Source organism: Camelus dromedarius, chromosome 9 (assembly GCF_036321535.1).
Source record: "Camelus dromedarius isolate mCamDro1 chromosome 9, mCamDro1.pat, whole genome shotgun sequence".
In the NCBI taxonomy this organism is placed as follows: domain Eukaryota; kingdom Metazoa; phylum Chordata; class Mammalia; order Artiodactyla; family Camelidae; genus Camelus; species Camelus dromedarius.
Window position 1 is genome coordinate 26,213,513 of NC_087444.1, and position 22,078 is coordinate 26,235,590.

General features: G+C 48.4%; 1 protein-coding gene across 1 annotated transcript in view; it reads right to left on the reverse strand.

Annotated features, from left to right (window-relative positions):
* The window catches only part of PLCG2 (phospholipase C gamma 2), a 142,749-nt gene that overhangs the window by 116,397 nt on the left and 4,274 nt on the right, over positions 1-22,078 (reverse strand). Inside the window, exon 2 of the mRNA XM_031457998.2 lies at positions 20,874-21,111. Coding sequence (XP_031313858.1) covers positions 20,874-21,066 — 193 coding nt within the window. The 5' untranslated portion in view covers positions 21,067-21,111. The remainder of the gene's footprint in view (positions 1-20,873; positions 21,112-22,078) is intronic.

Genomic DNA, 22,078 nt, shown 5'->3' on the forward strand with positions numbered 1-22,078 from the left:
TCAAGAAGTCAAGTGACTCTTACCCCAGGTCACCCACCACTGTGCATCTGAACTCAGTTCTTCTGGCTCAAGCCCTCAACTTTAATCCCTAACAAATAATCATAGTTTACACACATTCAGCCCTCCCAGCAGGCCATGAGTTCCACAAAATGCATTACACAGATTAACTCACTCAAAATTCACCACAATCTGCAAGGTGGCTATTGTTTATAGAAGAGGAAAAAGCAGTCCAGTGAGGTGAAGTAACCTGCCCCAGTTCACACAGCAAAAGAGAGAGCATGCCAGGACCCAGACAGACTGTGGTTCCAGGTGCTGATTCTTAACCGCTGCTCTACACTCACCTCGCTTGACAATAACGAAATTCGTCATGTCTCCCAAACTGATACATTCACTCTACAGCCACAGGACTATTTGCCTTTTCATCAACACTGCCCACTTTTCTGTCCAATGTGCTGAGCAGACACACCACGCATCACTCTGTGACACAGCCTGCATCCAAGCTTCCCAGACAGGCCGGAACACCAGATGTGGTCTTTGGGCAACACACACACACTTTCACTCTCTCTCTGACTCTCTTTCAAGTTTCCGAGAAGAAAGAATAAGACTCCTCTCTAGCTATAATAATAAAAACAGTAACACATAAAAAAGCTTTTTGTTTTTAGTGGGGGATAGGTACTTTACACGCACTAATTCATTCTATCTCCACAACTGCCCAAGGACACAGGTACGAATGCTCCCATTTTACATGGGGAGACTGAGGTCTCAACATCCTCAGAAAGGCCTTTGCTAACCACCTCTACCTTCATGAGTGAGGATGGGTCGTCGTCTTCATTCCCCTTTCATTATCCATCTCTCCTGACCAGCCTACAAGGTTCAGGAGAAGGACTTTGTCACTGTCATTTGCCTCTGTTTACCCAGCATCCAATACATGGAGTTCCTGTCACCTTCCAGACTCCAAGTGAGTAGTTGTGCAGTGGGTCCCGGAGCAGAGAAACTGACTCAGAGAAGACCCACAGCCCTGCTAGAAAGCCCAGGGACGTGGCCCTGGGCACTGAGTTCTGTCCCGCGTTCACACTCTCAGTTCTCTGTTCTTGAACCCTATCCTCTCAGGAGTGAGTAATCATTTCCAGCGAAGGACAAGGTCTCCTTCTCAGGCTTGTCAGGTGACCCTTTCATGACCCCAAACTGGGTTATGCCTAGTAACTCCATGCCTATGGGCTAACTGTGAGGATGCTAAAAACCTGCACTAAAGACCCGCAGAGGTTTCCTCCAAGAAGGCCATGGGACTCGAAGGAGCTGCCTGCACCATGGCTGGGACAACGTCGGGTATCATAATGGGATCCCCCCAAGAAGGCGGTGTCCTCTGGGGTGCAGGCCCTGAGCTGCTGGAGTGGGACTTGCATTCTGGAGGGCTTCTCAGCTCCTTTAACCTTTGGAAGGGCCAGGAGAACCTTGGAGCAAGAGGATGAGTCAAAAGAACCCAAGCAAGGGTGGGCAGAATGGAAGACACCCCACCCAAGGCTGTTCTAAAGACACAAATAAGGAAGCCTTGGAGGGCGGTCTCACAGCCCCCAGGCTTCCTCCCAGAGGGACAGGCCACCCTGGCCTGTATATTCTGCCTCTGGGATTCAGAGGCTCAGCCAAGCATAAGCAGCTCGCTCTCCAGTGTGGTCCCAACCTGCTCAGATCCCTTGGGGAGGGCTTGAAGGCCCGCATACTAGCCTGAGCCTACCAGGGAGAGCTGAGACCCTCCTGCCGAGAGACCCCCTCCCCTGCCCTGTCCAGAAAGCCTCTGTATGCGACGGAACTGCCCCCATCACATACTCACACTCAGCCCCAATGGCCACTGCGGGAGGCAGCCTCACTGGTGGTTTATTTTAAGCCTCTGAATTCGAGGGACAATGACGACGCATTCCTTTCACAACTGGGGAGAAAAGAAACACTTGAAAGTTAACCTCAGCCACCAGAAGGTTTAGTCCTGGAAGGAGATTTGTCAGGTTGGTACAACTGCTGCAACAAGCAGTACCAGTGATAACAGAAGTAACTTCGCGTTGGCACAACCCTAGGCACTGACATTTATGGAGCACTTACTTTGGACCAAACCCTGTGCTACCAACCTGGCATGTATCAGCTCATTTGATCCTGTCCCCAACTGTATAGGGTGGGTACCGTGATGATCTCCATGGTATAGACAAAGAAACTGAATTCAGAGAGGTTAAGTCAACTGTCTATGGTCACACAGCAAGGGAGCAGTGGGGCCAGGACAGGAGCCGGGGTCTCTGCTCTCCAATCTCCCCGTGCTTCATCTCCCACTGGGTGCCTTTCAGTCTGATTCCCTACACCCCATCTCACACACGACCCCAGCAGTTCCTCCACTCCTGAATGCTCTGACCTAAGACTATATCCTGCTCCTTGTCTCAGATGAAACAGGTAGGTCCCCTCCAGAAACATTATACCCACCAAGGAGAACAGTGACATGAACAGTGGGACAGAAAAAAGCAAACAAACAGCAAAAAGACACTCCATCCCTCAGACCCAATCACTTTCCTCTCACGGTTTCTGAAGACGTTTGTACTCCAGCCCCCAAGGTTTGGCACAAGCACACAGACCCTGGTCTGGGTTCCCCATCCTCCACCTCCCACTGTCTCCCCCCGTGGAGGAGATCCTGTTAATATTCACTTATCAGAGCTGCCTTCTGGACATCTGGACATGTCCAAGGTCAAGGTCCAGAAACACAGAGAGATTTTCTGTCTACCATGGTCTTTATCTCTGGTGGGTTAGACAGCCACAAATTCTGCCCCCATTAGGAGGCAGAATCTATTTCCCTCCCCTTGACTCTGGACTGACCTTGTGACTTACTTTGACCAGAAGAATGCAGCAGAAGTGACACGGTGCCAGTTTCAACCCTAACCTTTAAGATGACTGCGGCTTCCTCTCCCTGCCACCCTAACACAGAAGCCAGCCATCATGTGAGAAGTCCCACTACCATGAGAGAACTATGTTGTGAGGAAGGCCAGGCTACCATGGGGAGGGAGGGAGGGAGGCAGACAGACAGATGGACTGACTGCAGTGAGGAGTATGGAGGAGCTAGAACCTCCAGCCCAGCCAGTAGCTGAAAACCTGTAGGTGAAAAATTCCAGTCAACCCCAAGCAGGACAGAACCACACCCAGCTGAGCCCTGCCCAAATTCCCAACTCCCAGAATTGTTTTAAGGCCCTGAGTTTTGACCTGGTTTGTTACAAAGCAATAGAGAGTTGAAACACCATCCCCAAACTGGCTTCCAGTCCTGGGGGGTGGGGGGCAGAAGGTGGGTGCATCACCTTCTCAGGAGACTGACCCCAGGAAAGGCCTTCCCCTGTGTGAGTCCTGGACCCTGGGTAAGCAATGCCACCCCCTACTAATAATACTGACAACAAAAGTTAGGCACTGAGCTAAAGGCTTCATGAATGTAGCAGCCTCCAGTCGGCACACCAACCCCCAAGGCAGGTACCATCACTGTGCCCATTTCACAGATGCAGACACTGAAGGGGGAAGTCACACAGACAGAGTGGCAGAGCCAGAAGTCAAGCCTAGGCTTGTCCAACTCCAACACGGCTCTCACATGTGATGTCACGTGACCTCCCACAGCTCATCAACCACCCTGGGGTCACCCCAGCAGTGCACATTCACAGCCCCCTGGGACACAGGTCAGATGTGGCCTTGAGCCACAAAGCACAGCCACTGGACCAGAAAGTGAGAACAGTTTGGCTGCTGTTTCCTGGGCTCCCATGAGGGACAAAATCTCCCATGGTCCCTCAAAGAAAGTGACAGAACTTATGTTTATTTTTGTTATAAATGCGTTCATGTGATGATTCGACCAATGTTTGCCTGCACTCCCCAATCATGTCCATGAAATTAAAGACCAAGTCTATTTCAATCAGAACTCAACAGCTCCTTGCCCTTGTGAGATGATCAGTAAGTAGTTATTAAATGAATAAATAATGGAAGGAATGAATTCAGGAATGACAAATAAAGGCAAAGAGATGACCAGTTAGTTGATGGCCTCTCCCCCGATCAGTCTTTGAGAGTCACAGCCAAGACGTATTCTCCTGACCTCTGTTCCCAAAAAGCTTTCACTACCTTGCAGTAGAAAAGGCCAATTCTAAAGAAACAGACCTTCTTCCCTCTCAAACGTGAGGTCTGGTACCTCCTGGGAGTATGGAAAGAAAAGCAGGCAGAAGGTTCTAGAAAGCAGGATGTTGGGCTGAGTTTCAACCTGAGACTCCCACTGGGTGGCTCTGATGGCAGGAGATGCTCTCTCAAGACCAAGGAAGAAGCCAGACACATGCTCCCACCCGTTCTCTGGCCTCTGCAGACTCTGTTTTAGAATTGATGTCAAAGTGGTGGGCCCAAGGCAAAAGCAGAGCCAGTCTCACCCCTGAATTGACAAAAACAGCCAATTCTCATCTTTCACAGAAGTTATATTCTGTAAAGTCACCATAAACCCTGAACTGGCAAATACTGAACCACTGCCCCCAGTTGGAAATACGGGGTTAAGTTCCTGAGAGTCTCTGGTCATGACATTTTCCTCAACCGATAATCTTATTTTATGGGTGTTTGTTTAAAGACTCTTTATTTAATATATATCATTAATCCATTAACACTGAGATCACAGCCAACAGCAATTTAATTCATGCCTGAACAAAGCTTACAAAACACCTATTATTTTCTCCATAAGGCAGATCATAGGCTTCTTGTGCCTCACAGGACCACTGGCAGCCCTTGAGGGCCTTTTTAAACAACAAAACCATTCAAAAAAGCACAAACGAGAGAGAAAGGTGGCACTAGCTAGTCTGTTACAGCTAAAACAAGCATGCAGCCAGCTGCGATCGCGCACGTCCTGCGACTCAGCTGTTCACCGTCCTACTCATGTCTACGAATGAAGGCAGAAGGCCACGAGGTTTGATGGAAGGGTTACCAATAACTTTTAGTGAGTAAATGAACTATTTGGAAATATGGAATCCACAAGTGAGGAGGAACTGTAGACGCTGAGAGAAAGCAGCATGCTCGTAGGGCTGCTAGGCTAGGGCTGCTCACAGCCACACGGTCTGCTCTACGGACGATGTCCAAGGGCGAAATGCAAAGACAGGCAGGAGGATGAGCAGCGGATTAAAGAGGCCATTCCTGTCTCTGCTCCCCAAGGCCCGGGCTCCTTGGCGGGTTACAGAGCATTCTTCTCAGCCACAATAAAATCTCTTTTTGGTTTCAGCTAGTTTCTTTTTTTTTTTCTTTTTTCAGTTTTATTAGGTAGAATTATCTTAGTTTGACTGCACATATACATTACATTGCATGCAAATACTTATATTCAATATACTGCATTTTTTTACATATATGTATCATTGTTTCTAAGAACAGATTAGAACTTTAGCTTTTTAAACTTATATAGTTATCAAAGGAATAAAGCCAACCACAAAATAAGAATCAACAGAATGCAGTAATCCAATCATAAAGGATAGTCAAATGTGCTTACACATATTCAAGAAATCAATCATCTCTAAGTTACAAATAATACATAGTTCATTTGTGTCCTTATTTTTAAAATTGTTTTATATTCCACATATAACCAATGTCATATGGCAGTTGTCTTTCTCTTTCCAGCCCACTGCCCTTAGAATGACGATCTTCAGATACATCCATGTTGCTGCAAATGCCATTATTTTACTCTTTTTTATGGCTGAGTAGTGTTCCACTGTAAATATGTATCACATCTTTATCCAGTCATTTGGGTTGTTTCTGTGTCTTGGCTATTGTAAATAATGCTGCTATGAACACTGGGGTGCATGTGTCTTTTTGAATTTTATTTTTCTCTGGGTATGTGCCCAGGAGTGGGGTTGCTGAATCATATGGTAACTCTATTTTTAGTTTTTAAATGAATCTCCATACCGTTTTCTATAATGGCTGCACCAATCTACACTCCCACCAACAGTACAGAAGGGTTCTCTTTTCTCCACAGCCTCCAACATCTATCATTTGTAGAGTTTTTAATGATGGCCATTTTGGCTGGTGTGAGGTGATATCTCATTGTAGTTTTGATCTGCGTTTCTCTGACAATTAGCGATTCAGCTAGTTTCTTAATTAGCTTATTAACGTGCAGCCCAAAGATGTGATTTGTGTGCTAGGCAGGGGTCACTGAGCATCAGACACTCTCTCTCAAGTCAGGACAGAGGTAAGAGAGAAGACTGGGCAAGAGAAGCAAGAGGAGAAACGCTCATGCACGTGTACACACACACACGCGCGCGCACACACACACACACACGCACACACACACATGCATGCGCTCTCCAGTCTGCAAGCTGATCCCTGCCCCTTGAGATGGACACCACCCCCAGGACACGGTTCTACTAGGACTACTGAGTCATTTGCAGGACCACAGCTAGAATGGGATGCTCAGGCCCAATGATCAGGTGTCACACCTACATTTAGGACAGATGCCCAGGCAGATGGACAATTCCACATTTTCGGTCTCCGTGGGAAGACAGGGCCACATGACATCATGAAGCACAATGCGGATTCACCACTGTGATCATCAGAGCAGCTGCCACGAGGAGAACAACTCTGCTGCTTGGGGAGGAAGGAAGACTATCGGGAGGATAACGGAAGTGGGTGATGAGGAAAGAGGAAGGAGGTATATTCTAGAACAGCACTGTCCAGTGTAGTAGCTACTGGCCAGATTTGGCTAGTGAGCACGTGACACTGAACTGGACTAAACTGAGATGTTCTGTAGGTATAAAATAGACACTGGATTTTGAAGACTCAGACCAGAAACAAGAATGTAAAAATCTCATTAATAATTGTGTACACACGGAAACAATACTTTGGATATACTGAAATTACAGGAAATACATTATTAATTTCACTTCTTTTTTAATATTGTGACTAGAATATTTGAAACTACGCACATGCCTGGCTTTGGTGGCTCATGTCCTATTTGTTTTGGGCAGCACTGGTCCAGAAGTTACTAAGGAAACTAAGATGAGCTACTGCTTTAAAAAAAAAAAAATTGTTCTTTGTTCCCCCACAAAGAATGCTTAAAATGTATGGCTGTAGACTTAAGCCAGGAACAGCATCCCTGAAGATCAGTGTTTGCACCCATGGGCTCCATACTAAACTTTCCAGAGTTTCTTCACTCATCTGTCCCAAGATAAGCACCCAGATGACAATGCCCCAGGAAAATAAAAGTAAGACTAGCCACTGTCCACAGAAAGCAAACGTTTGATGGGAAAGCATTGCATCAACTAAAAAGCATACTGTATAGTGAACTCTATTTAAAATAGAACAATGAGCCATCAGGGAGATGCAGATCAGATCCATAATGAGATATGACTTCACCACCACCAGGATGGCTATCATCAAACAGACAGACAATAAAGAACAAGTGCTGGTGAGGATGTGGAGAAACTGGAACCCACATACACTGCGGGCAGGAATGTAAAATGGTGCAGCCACTTTGGAAAACAGCCTGGCAGTTCCTCAATTAAACACAGAGTTACGTGTGACCTGGCAACTCCACTTGTAGGCATGTACCCAAGAGAATGAAAATATATTCACACAAAAACTTGTACATAAATGTTCATGGTAGCATTATTCATGACAGCCAAGTGATGAATCAACAAAATATGGTCTATCTTTTAAAAATTTTTTTTCTGGAACTTCTAAAAATATTTTTAGTTCTTTGGGTTTTGTTTTTTTTTGGGGGAGGTGGGGGGAGGTAATTAGGTTTATTTATTTACTTTTTATTTTTAGAGGAGGTACTGGGGATTGAACCCAGGATTTCATGCATGCTAAGCATGTGCTCTACCACTGATGGTCTATCTTTACAATGGAATATCATTCAGCCATAAAAAGGAATGGAGTACTGATACATGCTACAACATGGATGAACCCTGACAACATTATATTAAGTGACAGAAATCAGATGCAAAAGGGTAATATGCCATATGATTCCATTTAAGTGAAACATACAGAACAGGCAAATCTATAGACAAAGTTCCTCCTCAAAAGAAAACAAAACAAAAGCTAGTGGTAGCCCATGGTGGAAGTTATTCACTCAACAGCACACATTTATCGAGCACCTACTGGTGGCACTGGTGCCAGAAGCTACAAGTAGAGAGATGAACAGGACAGCCCCCACCTCAATGAACTAGAGTCCAGTCTTTTTACTCCAGACCTAATTTTGGTCGCAACTCCACACAGACATACATTTTTGGAACCAACTTCAAAATGGGAGGTCCCTCAAAGCCTTCTTCTCGAGAAAGGAAAATGACACCCAACTCACATACCAGAAGAGAGCCTGGTCTGCTGGTAAAATGCAAGAGCTGAGTACTCAGAAGAACTGGAACCAGATCCCAGCTGTCAACCCTAGGAAGTTCCTAGGCTTCCCTCAATATCAAGTTTCTCTGCAAGGGGTGGGGAGGGCATAGCTCAGTGGCTGAGTGCGTGCTTAGCATGTACAAGGTTCTGGATTCAACCCCCAGTACCTCCATTAAATAAATAAACCTAATTACCTCCCTCCACTCCCCACCAAAAAAATTTTTTTAAAAACCATCACAAAATTTTTAAATAAATTTTTTAAAAACTTTCTAAAATGACCTTAAAATTTTTACCTTCAAGAAGAAGAGGAAAATATCAAGTCTCAGCTTCACAGGGTGATTATGAAGGCACATCGGTAGCTTCGGCCCACAGGACGGGCTCACAACTTTTCCTACCACCCCCAAGTGGTCACATTGACCCCATAGTGGGATCCACAGCCTTCAGCCAACAGGGCAATCAAGCTGCTGGCTTCACAGCCTGGAGCAGAATAAGCAAACCAGGAAGAGACGGAAGCACAAAGGACACTCACAGGACTCTTCATTTGCCTGTGAATTTCACATCTGTAATTGTAAGACAGAGGGACATCCAGATGCTGGGAAGGGTGGTAGCTGGGTGTACAAGTCAGTGCAGCTTTCCTGGGGAAAACTGGACTCTGTGATCAGAGCCCATGACACAAGCTCTCCTTCCTCCAAGAGATTCTTTTAGAAATTTATCCCATGGAAATTACCAGAAATGTGACCAAGAGGTAGCTCTGAAAATTCCCAGGATCAATGTTTGACCGAACAAAGTAATAAACTACGCGATATCAAAAAATAGAAGATTGGTTCCAAAAATAATAATAATAATAATTAAATAAATAAAAACTAAGAAATAAGGTAGAAAACCATACTCATTTAAAACAAAACAAAAGGCATACACTTGGAATGAAAAGATTTTCACAACTGGTAACAACCTGAATATCCATCATCAAAAGAGCAGGTAGGTGAATCTACCCAGGTGTACTTAGAGTGAAACAGCTAAGGGCAGTTCAATTAAAGCTACGAACATACCATGGAGACCTCAGAAACAATATACTGTGTCAATTACAGATTAAAAATTTTGAAATAAACATTTAAAATATTCATGTGAATGATAACCATCAAAGCATGATACTGGTTCCTCCAAGGAGGGAGGGGTATATACATGAGGACTTAACTGTAATATTTTATTTCTTAAAAACAAACAAAAGAGATCCAAATATTATGATGTGCCTAAGTTGGTGAGAAGGGTATATTCATTTCCTCTTGCTGCTGTAATAAATTACCACAAACTTAGTGCCTTAAGGCAACCCAATTTATTCTCTTACACTTCTGGAGGCCAGAAGTCAAATATGGATCTCACCCGGCTCAAATCAAGGTGTCAGTGGGGATTTCCTTTCTTCTGGGGACTCTCAGGGAGGATTGCTGCCCTGCCTTTTCCAGCCTCTGGAGGCAGCCTGCAGCCCTTGGCTCATGGACCCCTTCCACCTTCAAAGTCACAGGTTTCATCACTCTGACCTCTGCTTCAGTCATCACATCTCCCTCTAACGCTGACCCTCCTCCCACCCTCTTTCACTCATAAGAACCCTTGTGATTACGTCGGGCCTATCCAGATAATCCAGAATAACCTCCCCATCTCAAGATCCTTAATTTAATCACATCTGCAAAGAGTCTTTTGCAATACAGGATAACAGAGTCACAGGTTCTGAGGATGAGGATGTGGACACCTTGGGAGTGGGGAGGGTCCTTTATTCTGCCTACAACAGAAAATATAGAAATAATAATAATGATAATAATAATAATAATAATAATAATAATAATAGCAGCAGCTCACTCTTATTGAGTGCTCTGGGATACTTGTGAGCCCCTTCCCCAAGTGTGCTACATAACTGGTTCTCCTAAGCCTCATGAGAATGCAGTGAGGAAGGCACTACTATTGCCCCATTTTACAGATGGGAAAGTTCTGAGAAGCTGAAAAACTTGTCCATGATCACACACACTGTAAGTGGCAGAGCCCAGATCTGAACCCAGGCAGTCAGATCCTAGAGGGTGAGTACACAGGGGTTTGTCATCTTTGTCTCTACACCGATCTCAACATTGAAAATAACTCATAAGAGAAAAAGGTGGTCACAATAAAGCACAAAATGAAAAAGGCACATTACCGAAGAGTATTATGAAAGGATTACATTTTGTAAAAATGTATCTATGTTTTGTGTAAAAAAAAAAGAAACAACAAACCTGGAAGAGTTAAACCAAGAGCAAACACACATCCCTCCGGGCTGGGCGGGGGTGAAGAGGCTGTATTCCTCACAGGTTAGATAGAGTTGACGTTTTACTAATGGATACATGTTACTTCAAGGAGAACAAAGTGAGAGCCGTTTTAATCAGGGGAAATCAAACAAAGTCAGAGGAGTCCCACTCAGAGCTGTCTTCAACAGAAAGTCAGTGTAACTTTCGCCCTCGGCCACTCCAGCTCAGGGCTCCTTGCCTCCCCAGGGACACGCCAGGTCCTCGTTCCCACTGGCAGAGGCTGGCAGCAGGCCTGCAGTGGCCTGGAGTGGCCGAGTGTGGCGGTCAGGTGACATCTGGCTGGTGAAATCCAACTGGAGTGAGAAGATGAAGCAGGAAGACCCCAGTGGGACCCCGGACCTGAGGTGGGCGTCTCCCCGGAGAGCCCTGCCGGCCTCCTGCTGCATGGCCTGTGATGTCTCTAACTATGCTGGTTCCCATTCCACAGAGCACCACATTCCCACACTTTTCTTTCTCAGAACAGAATCCTTCACACGCAGACACTTCACCCCCAAAACTCACTCCCGCCCGTGACCACCAGCATACCTCGCGCAGGATGAAACCAGCGCCTCACAGTTTCTTCCCAACTGTGCAGAGAGCGCAGACAAGGCCTCCGGCTCTAAACTGGCATCATCGCCGATTTCGTTTACGGAACTTCACCCCTGCCCGGAGGACACTCCTCCCCAAGTCCAGGCGTCCCCAGCCTTGCAGAAGGACAAAGGCAAGGAGTTGAGCTGCCCGCTGACACCCAGGCTCAAACCCAAGGAACCTTAACCCTGTTGGACCCCAACCCACGTGCATTAGGAGATGGTGGCCTCAGTCGGGGAGGGCTACACCGCAGTCCCGGCTGCGCCCCTGCGCACACACAAATGGGTCAGACAGGCTGTCAGGTGCACATGATGTATGTCACGAGCACTTAATCCTCACTACCATCCTACGGGTAGCCCTAATGTTACCCATCTCACAGGTGAGAAAACTGAGGCACAAAGGGGGAGGAATGGGTTGCCCAGGGTCACACAGCCAGTAAGCACAGGCCTAGGCTGGAACTGTCATATGTGGTTAAAGAAGTTGTCGCAGAGATGCCCTATCTTGACTCCAGACACCACCATCTCTGGGGAAAAGGGGCGACAGAGGTTGAGAGGACATCCAAGTCCTTCCCTGATTCGACTGCTGACCACATCTCTGGGAAGCGCCCACTGCAGGTCAGGCATGGGCCAGGCGCTGGGGATTCCTCCCTGGTGAGCAGGACAGACGGATCCCTGGCCTATCCTAGAGCTCACAGCCTGGGATGATGAGGACCCAGGGCCTGGCTCCAGGATAACCCACTGGCAGGGGGCAAGACATCAGGATTTCTGACTCTAATTTCAAGCTGCACTGCACTTGGGTTTCTTACAAGACAAAACAAGTCATGTCACTTTGAGAGCCTGATATGCACAAATGCATGCTTACACCTAAGACAGACTGGAGGACCAGGGTGGGGTGGGATGATCTTCTTTCCTAGAGGACTCACCAAGGGGTGCCCCCACTAGTCAGACACGCCTAAGAGATCTGAGCTGCACACACTGAACCTTTAATTACACAAAGTGAGAAACACCTGCCTTCCCGGGGCTTGGCACTACTGCACAGAGGCTCCCCATGCCGGCCCACTGGCTTCCAGAGCAGATGCGCCCACACTCCAGCTGCGTCTCTCCTCTCCTCACCAACAGCCAGATGGAGCTCTGCGCTGGGACACCGAGATCCCCGGAAGCCAGCGCAAAAGAGACCCCTGTCCACACCCTGCAGCCACAGGAGCACAGAGAACTGGATGGACCACAACTCACCAGATATGCGCAGGGTCTCCCAAAGCGCAGGCTTGATTACTTGGAGTAAAGAATTCAAAGGATGTACTTCTGAGGGATGGGAGAGAAGCATGAGCCATGATAACAAACCTTCCACCGTGCTTCCCCTACCTTCCAAAGGGATTGACCTTCAGGAGCTCAGCAGATCCTCCGAAAGACCCTATAAGGTGGGTACTATCAATCTTCTCATTTTGCAGGTGAGCAAACAAAGGCACAGGGAGGTAAATCTCTTGCCCAAGGTCACATAGCAAATAAACACCAGAGTCAGGATTCAAACCCAAGCAGGTTGGTTCCAGTTCCCACGTTTAACCGGGATACAACACTGCCTCTCACGCCTCATCGCCGAGGCTGAGACCAATGCAGTCAGGAAACAAGATGACATTTGGAATAAAACAAAGACTCAAATTCCTGTATGATGAACTCCAGGTTGTCCATGATATTGGCAGCCACACAGATACATCAACCACTGTGCTCACCCTCCTCCCCCTCAGGTCCATTTTAGAGGGGAGTGTATTAGTTTGCTAGGGCTGCTGTAACCAAATACCCCAACTGGGTGGCTTAAACAACAGAAATGTACTGAGGCTGAAGTCTGAGATCAAGGTGCTGCAGGGTTGGTTCCTTTTGTGGGCTGTGAGGGAGAATCAGTTCCCTGATTCCCCCCTAGCTTTTGGTGATGCTGGCAACCCTCAGTGTTCCCAAGCTTACAGAGACATCGGCCCAACCTCTGTGTCCATCACACATAGCCTCTCTCCGTGTGTGCGTGCACATGTGTGCTCACGTGCGTGTCCTCTTCTTGTAAGGACACCAGTCGTGTATTAGTCGTATGGGATTGGGGGCCCACTCTGTGCCAGTATGACCTCCTCTTAACTAATCACATCTTCAATGATCCTATTTCCAAATCAGGTCACATTCTAAGGTCTGGGGGGTTAGGGCTTCAACGTGTGAATCTGGAGGTGAAACACATTTCAACTCCTAACAGGGACCCACCTCTGCTCAGAAGCCCTGAAGAAGTCAGACCATGTTCTCTAACAGGAGGCCCATCTCACCCACCCTCCTCACCAAAGCTGACCAGACAGGACATTGGTCTCGAAAGCAGCCAATCCCTGTGCACTGGCTCAAAAGACACAGCCAATCAGAGGCCTCTCTCAGGTGTCCATCGTTAGGAGGCTGGGAAACCAGGTCTTTGCTCATGGGACTCAACAGAGTTAAGATATGGAGCTCTGCTGGAGACAGTCCAGACACAGCTTTGAGGAAACCTAGGACGGCCGACGAGCACACACACCACCACCCCCCCACCCCACCCCCGCTGTGGAGGGACATCACCACCAGAGGCTCCTGTCGCAGACAGGATGGGAGAGTCCGCAGTGCCACCATTTCCCCTTCCCAGCAGGCCCGGGGTGAGGCTGGTCATTTTCCTGAATCCTACAAGAGTCCCTAAATCCACACAGCCATTCTACTCTCTCGTCATTGTTGGGGCTCCTGCAGCCATTGCTGCATCCTCCAAATTTAGGGGCTGTGGAAGAGACCAGGGGGTGCCCACCAAGCCCACTTCCTGTACTTCCTGGCATACACTGGGGTCACGTTTCCCAGCATCTTTTGTAGCCAGTCATGGGCCTAGTTCTGGTCGACGGAAAGTGGGAGGCCAGGCCTGACTCATAAAACCTCCTAAGCCACCCTCCACTCTTCCTCTTCCCCAGTGTGCAGGCTGGACACAGAGGATCCTGCAGTGGCCTCAGATGCCTGAGGGGATGTTGGTGCCACCGGACAGCAGATCCCATCCCCCAACCCCACTGGATCATGACTTGAGTGAAAAACTTGTATCGTATTAAGAAAGCATTTGTCACTGCAGTTAGTCCCCCTTGACTAATACAGGAGCTTTACTGCTGTGCCCTCTGCCCAGAATGCTCTCCCCTCAGAGCTTCCCATGGCTCCCACCTTACCACCCTCCAAGTCTCAGCTCAAATGTCACCTCCACAGAGGGGCTTCCCTGAGGCTTGCCCTACTAAAACAGCACCCTTCGCTGGTTACTCTGTCATAGTGTGCTGTTTCTTCCCTTCCTAGCATCCACCCCAATCCAAAATGACTGAATGGTTTAGTCTGGCTTTTTCTCTCTTTCCTATGAAGCCATAAGCTCCTCCGGGGATCTACACCATCCTGGTCACCACGCTGTCCCCAGTGACAAGCATCACACCCAGCACACACCAAGTCCCCCTGGAGTATCTGCTAAATCAACAAAGGGACGAATTCCAAGAACATCAAGTGATCATCATCCAGGACAGAAGACAATCGTTGAAAAAACACAGGAACCAGTTATTCAACTGAAGAGCATCCAAGCAGGTCTGTACCAATGTCAGGAATAAAAACAGCAGCTCTATTTCTCACACCAGGGGGTTCCAGCACGGAGAACACATATCCTGGAAGGGGTCGGAACGACCCATTTGGGTGTAGGATGGAAACGATTTCAGTATAAAACCGGAAGTTCTCATATTCAGCTCATCCTTTCTACAAGGCCCGTTCCCATTAAGTCTGATGAAGACAAGAGCAGCGAACTCCTGAGCACCTCCCTCCTCTGTGCCTCACACTGTTGAGAGCAGATCACACGTATTACTCCACTGAATCCTCACCAGAGCCTCAGGAGACAGGCTCCTTTATTATCCTCATTTCCAAGAGGTGACATGGTTGGGTGCAAGGTCACAGTACAACTAAGCGGCAGGGCTGGGATTTGAACCCAGGCACTGGGGCTCCAGGTCTGTGCTGCTGTTGACCATAACTGCACAACTATCACCAAAACACAAGTGAGCTTAGACACACAGAGGGGCACTGGCTGAAGCTTATTTCTGATGGGACACTTGACTGAAGGAGCTTGGCGATGACTTGCAGACAACAGATTTATTCTTAGAGGATGACAGTGATGAGCATCTGCCTCTCCAGTGTTGTGAAAACATTTTGTTAAAATAAGAACTTGTCAAAAATATTCATTTTTTTAAGGGATAAGGAGCCCAAGGGTGGATTTCAGAAGAAGCCAAGATCCAACACAACTCCATCTCGGTGCCGCTGGCTCTGTCAGCACCAGTTCCCACTGCGGGGTCTCCCGCAGGCATGTCTGACTTCCCACTAACCAGGTACTTCTCAAGTCTCCTTCCTCTTGGCATCTCAGCATCCAGCAGAGTGTGTCCTCTGCCCGCATAAGAAGCAAAGTCTGAATGAAGCTGTCATTCTTGGGTCCCCAGCCGGTGCTTCTCCATCCCACACAGAACGGAAACATCTCTGAGATGACACAGGAGGAGGATGCAAACACAGAGCAGAAGATTTGAGACCCCAAAGGCACACAGAGCAAGTGCAAACTGTAGTGCTGCCCCTTCCGGGATGTGTGGCCCTGGGAGTGTCACTGAGTCTCCCCAGGACTCAGTTTCCTCATAAATAAAGTGGGGGTGATTCCTGCAACACAGGATCTCTGTGAGGATTTAATGAGCAGTTACACATGATGTGCTTACACAAGGCTTAGTGTAGACAGTATTTACCAGGGGTGGCTCTCATCAGCAACAATGTCACCATCATCATCATCATCATTATTATTATTAGGCAGGTAAGCCAAGTACCTAATACCCGGGAAACAGAACTGCTCCTGTTTTTCAGATTCCCTCATTCACAGGCAGCCACAACTTGCCAAAACTAAGCAGACGGAGAAAACATGCATAAGCAGAAGTGAAACCTTGAGGATAAAAGCCTATTCAGTCGAGAGGGACACAGCCAGCCCCATCCAGACTCCACAACCAGGTGGCACCACGCCGGCTCCCCAGACACATTCCAGGCCTCCCAAATGGGCAGGATGCAAAAGGACCCCAAACGTTCAACTCAGAAAGGCCTCGAGTGGGCTACTTTCTCCCTGGAGCCTGCTCCACTGGTGTCCCTGGAAGGAAGGAAAACCACAGAGACAGCCCTTCCAGCAGCTCCACGTATGGACTCCTCCCCTACACCCAGAGACTGGCAGGGAGGCCAGTGCAGGAAGGAACCCAGGGCACCACCTTGCCCAGCAGCCTGGGGAAGCGAACGGGAGAGCGACGGCCAAGAGGCGAGCAGCTGGCTGAAGATCATCTTCTTTATCAGAAGCCAGGCCTTGGGACTTCCAACTTATTAAAATATGTACACTTTACATACATATAAAATATATACACATAATAAAATCCATTTAATTCTCACCCAGTAAGATAAGGACTATTATTATCTCACTTGGCCAATAGGGAAACCGAGACACAGAGAAGTCAAACAACTTGCCTTGGATCAAACAGCACCTAGTAGGGGTTGGGCAGGGAGTTGAGCTATAAGTCTGGATCCAAAGTCCAGGTGCCTAATGGTTGCTCAGCTCCAAGGTGGCCGCCATAAATTCCCTCCCGCCCTGGATGTTCTCTGAGCCTGACCTGGCCTTGGTGACCTGAGGTGGAGCAAGGGGCTTTCTGGGACTTCTTGGACTAAGTCTTAAGAAGACCTGCAGCTTCTGCCTACGGCTCTTGGAACATGCACCCTGGAGGGACACCGGGCACCTGTAAGAAGTCCCACTACCCTGGGACCACCACGCCATAGGTGCTCAGTCAACATTTCCAGCTGAGCCCAGTCTTCTAGCCATCACCATCACGGCGCCAGACATGGGAGTGAAGATTCTGGAACTTTCCAGACCAGGTGACATAGGAGTTGAGCACCGCTCCGTCCAGGCCACAAAGAGTAGGACAATCACCCAGCTGAGCCCTGCCCAAATCTCTGACCCACAAACCTACTCGCTTGCATCCAATGGCACCTACTGGTCCCACCTGAGAACAGCCATCCTGCCGGCCACCTGGCAAGCCCTCCCTCGACTCTCCACACAAGCAGCTCCTCTGCTACGAGGCCTCCCCCGACTCCCTACCACCTCCTCCCTACCCCGATGGACAAGAGCCCGCCTTCCTCACCCGGTACCCAGCACAGAGCCGCACCGCAGTACCAGCAGCACAATCCTGCAACAGCTGGTTGCTGCATCTGTTTTCCTCCAGGGCAGGGACTCTCCATCCTTCCCCCTTCCTCTCAGCAGAATCTAGCATCCAATATGACGGCTCATATGGGCTCAGTAAATGAAACAACTCCATCATGACAGGGTCCAAAGAGATAACAAGTACACCCAGTGACATTTTATAGTTCTAAGCACAGCAAACAGGTGACTTCAGACCAGGGTTTCTCAACCTTGGGACCACTGACATATTATACTGGATAATTCGGAACGGGGCGGGGGGGCTGTCCTGTGCATCATACGATGTTTAGCAGTACCCTTGGCCTCAACCCACTAGATTCTAGAAACAACCCCCCATCCCAAGTAATCACAACTAAAAATATCCCCAGGCATTGCCAAATGCCCCTGGGTGGTGGGCTGGACTCTCGCAGGCTAAAAACCACTCACTGCCTTGGACAGGGGGACCCACGGGTGTCTACCTTCACCCAGGCCTGCACAGGGGCTGTGACACCTGCCCAGAGGTCACACACCACTTGCTAATTATCTTCTCAGGGGAGCACCATTTCTAAGCTCTTAACTCCCCAAAACTGGCTTTTTCTGGCACTTTCCAAACACCAACACAGCCATCTCACACAGGCCTGCCAGCGCATGTTCAAAAATGCAAACGTGATCCCATCACTCCTCTTCTGAAAACCCTTTGGTGGATCCCTTCCACTCTCCAGAAAAATCCAAACACCCATGCAAGACTCGGCTTCCCTGGACAAACTGGATGCCACTCGTCAGCAACCACAGCGGCAAAAATCTAACAGCAGCAGTTGCCGCGGGTCCAGTGCGTATCCTGTGCTACACACCGCGTCCAGCCCTCTGACGTTCCAACTCATTTATTCATTCCCAACTGTAACCCTGCGGGGGGGACACCAATTATTATTCCCATTCTACAGATTAGAGAATTCAACCTCAGAAAGTGGATGTAACTTGCTTGCAGTCACACAGCAAAGCTCATCAAGAGGTGCTGGAAGTCAGACTCCACGCTGCTGGTACCTAATCGACCAAGGCTTCATGAGGATGGGAATCGAACTTAATGACTGCTGTCGCTCCAGTACCTAGAAGAGCACCTGGCAGAGCAGGCATTCGAATGTGGAAGCATGGAGCGATGGACAGACAGAGGGACGGAGGGAGTCTCTAGAGCAGTACCTACCAAACGTGGCAGCTACCAGGACCACCTGGGGGCTTATTAAAACACTGAATCCCAAGCAACCTAGTGAGTGAAAGTCACCCTCAGCCACTCCAAGGAGAAGGAGGAAATGCTTTTAGTTAATGAGAGGGGAGAAATATACAGTGTGTGGATTTCAGGAGCCAAAATCCTGTCTCATGCCTATCAGAACTTCCCAGAGAAACTTCCAGGACCCTGTACCTTTAAATGCCCCCTGCTCCAGGTGTTTCTGATGTTCAGCCAGGCTTGGGACCCACAGGCCAAGAAGAGAAGGGACCAGCTGTCCACTTTCAGTGCAGCACCCCAGTATTTACCGCTGGAAGGCCCCCGCCCCAGCCCAGCTGCAACAGGTTTCTGGGCCACCTGGGAGGTCACGTGTGGCCAATGCAAACCAAGCTGGGGGGAAAGTTGACTGCCCCCACACACGGGCACTTTCAAAGCAGGGCTTCTGGCTCTGTGCCGGAAGGGCCAGGAGAAACATTTCGGAACAGCCATTTAATTTCAGTTGTGACAAGAGGAAGCAAATGAAGAACTCCGCCAAGCCATCAGAGTCCGCCTGTGAATGGCCGCGTTCAGAGAGCCATCCAGTGTGGATGAGGGTGTGGAGAACAGGAGCTACTCCCAGCACCTCGTGGGCCTCTGTGGGATGTGGTCAAACTGTCTTTTAAAGGCATCTACCCAAGAGAAACAAAAACATACAGCCACACAAAAAACCATTCACGAACGCTTACAGCAGCATGATTTGTCATAGCCAAAGAGTGCCAACAACCCAAAATGTCCATCAACAAACGAATGGATAAACAAATTGTGGAATACCTACATAATGGAATACTACTCAGCCACATACAGGACATCCACAATGTGGATGAACCTTGGAAACAAGATGTTAAGTAAAAGAAGCCAGTCACAAATGAATTATACTATATAATCCCATTTACTGGAAATGTCCAGAACAGAGAAATTAGAGAGATAGAAAGGAGATTAATGGTTGCTTAGGGGAAGAGGATGAGGAATAGAGGGATGGTTAAAGGGATAGTTAAAGGGTACAGAGTTTCTTTTTCAGGTGATAAAATGTTCTACAACTGTTTGTGGTGGTGGCTGCACTTATCTGGGAATACACTGAATTGTTCACTTTAAATAAATGAATTACATGGTATGTGAATTATATCTCAATAAAGCTGTTATCGGAAAAAAAAAAAGAAGAATGCAAGTACAGTTGCTGAAGCTAATAGCAACAGACTGGGAAAGCCCAAAATGTCCATCTCTAGGGGTTAAACTGTTACACTGTAGCCAGAACGCTATGTGACCATGAAAGAATAAGGCAGGCCACTATGCCAGTAAGAAATCACCTCCAAGGTAATTGTTAAATTAAAAAAAGAAATCAAAGTGCAGAAGTGTATGCAGTAGGTACCCATTCATGTAAAAACACATGACACACATTATACACGCACAGAATACTCCTGGAAGACCAAAGAACTTGGTGATGAGCTTGCCTCTGGAGCATGGGGTGGGGCTGTGGAAGAGGGACATTTATTTACGAGCCGCCTGATCGTCCCCAAAGTGTACATTTTAATTTTTCCATTAAAAAGTAGTCAACAAAAATTCAAATGAAAGCAAGTCTCTGCAACCAAAAATTGCTTCAGGCTTCTTACTCTATGAAAAACAGTCTTAGAAACTTTAGGAACTGAGTCAACTGCCCGATCTAAGCGGGGTAGGGGAAAGGAAGACACCTCCACTGGGACCAGAATTTCATTTGAGAGCGACGGAGCATTGAGTGATGCGCTCCGTCCCTCTGGGGCTACGGTACAGGCCTGTCGCTCTGCTGTTTGCAGTAAAATCCAGCAGACATTTGGCTACAAAGCTCTGTCCAGTTAGTCCCTGAGTGAGCAGACAGCTTGACCATCAAATGGTCCCTGAGGCTGTCAGACAGGGAGCCCATCCTCTGCCAGTCCAGGTGAGCTGTCTGGATGTCACTTCCAATGTGGCCCACGCAGCCTCTGTCACTTCATCAGGGCTTTCCTGGCTGAATTCCCCCCACCTGTTCCAAACCCCATCAGAGACCCAGGCCAAGTGGCCCCACTTTCATTTTCAGAAGAACAGAAGGTATCAAACCAACAACTGCAGAGACAACGGATCGGGGCAAGAGGATGAGAAGGAGCCCGGCCACGCTGCCCGGCGCAGGTACTCACAGAAACCCTCGATCTTGTCAGCAGTCTTGCTCCAGGCCACCTGCCGCGTCTCCATGATCACCTGGACGGTCCTCCGCTCCGGGGTAGACTTGCGGGAGCTGAACACGGTCATGACTGTGCCCAGCTCCAGGGCTCTCTTGATCTGACTCTTCTCATATTCTGGGAGGCTGTCCACATTGGCCATGGTGCTCATGGTCGGCCACTCCAGGGGGAGGGCAGGCACGAGGGAATAAGGGGGCTGGAAGGGCAGAATAAAGGTGTGAACTGGTTTTAGTTAACTGAGCAGGATGTAGTGAACAGGGCTCTGATTTCAAGGGCCAAAATCCTGTCTCACACCCATTAGAAAGAGTTTGGGGAGATGGTTCCAATGGCAGGGATTCACTAACCACTAGGAGAGCCCAGGCCGGGCACAGCGGTTTAAATGGAAGTGAGGTGTGGGAGGAGCCCTTGACCTCAGTGACCCAACCGTTATCCTGGCTTTGAATAAGCAAATCACCCCAGCCTGGCAGTCACCCCTTCCCTCTCCATGCACTTTTATGCTGTGGAACATTTGAATAGCCAAAGCAGCCCAGACTAGCTCCTGCCCACATCGCCCCATCCTTTTCTGTCCTGCCTAGAGACTTCTAACCATCATCCTTTTACTTCCCCAGTGAAGTTGGCAACAGGGAAAAATAAACCTTCAGGATGTGTCCATGGAGACCTCTGCATGGAAATGGGACCAAAAGGGCAGAAAACAGCAGGGCCCAGTGGCCTCACATTCAAATCCTGGTGTAGGGTCCTGCTGACTGTGTGGTCCTGGGTGAGCAGTATGACCTCAGTGAGTCCCAGTTTTCATCCCTTCTAAAATGCGAGGGTCGGGACAGTTAGGAAGCCACCTGCAGAGCACCGGGGTGAAGCTCAGCATCCAGGAGGTGTTCTCAGTCACCCCTCATCCTCATGCACAGTCGACGTTTTGCAGAGAGGTGTTTGGGCCCCCAATCTCAGAGCCTCCCTCATGCCCGCATCCAATGTCCCAGCAAATCCAATTCAATCAGTCTGTCCACTTCACTGATTGCTCCTAGGATCTCATACTTGGGTCATTCTAATCATCTGCTAACTGGTCTCCCTGCTTCCACTCCTGCCTCCAAAGTCAACTCCCAGACCAGGAGCCAGAAGGATGCTCTAAGAATAAGGGTGAAATCTTATTGCTCCCTGAGCCCTGGCTC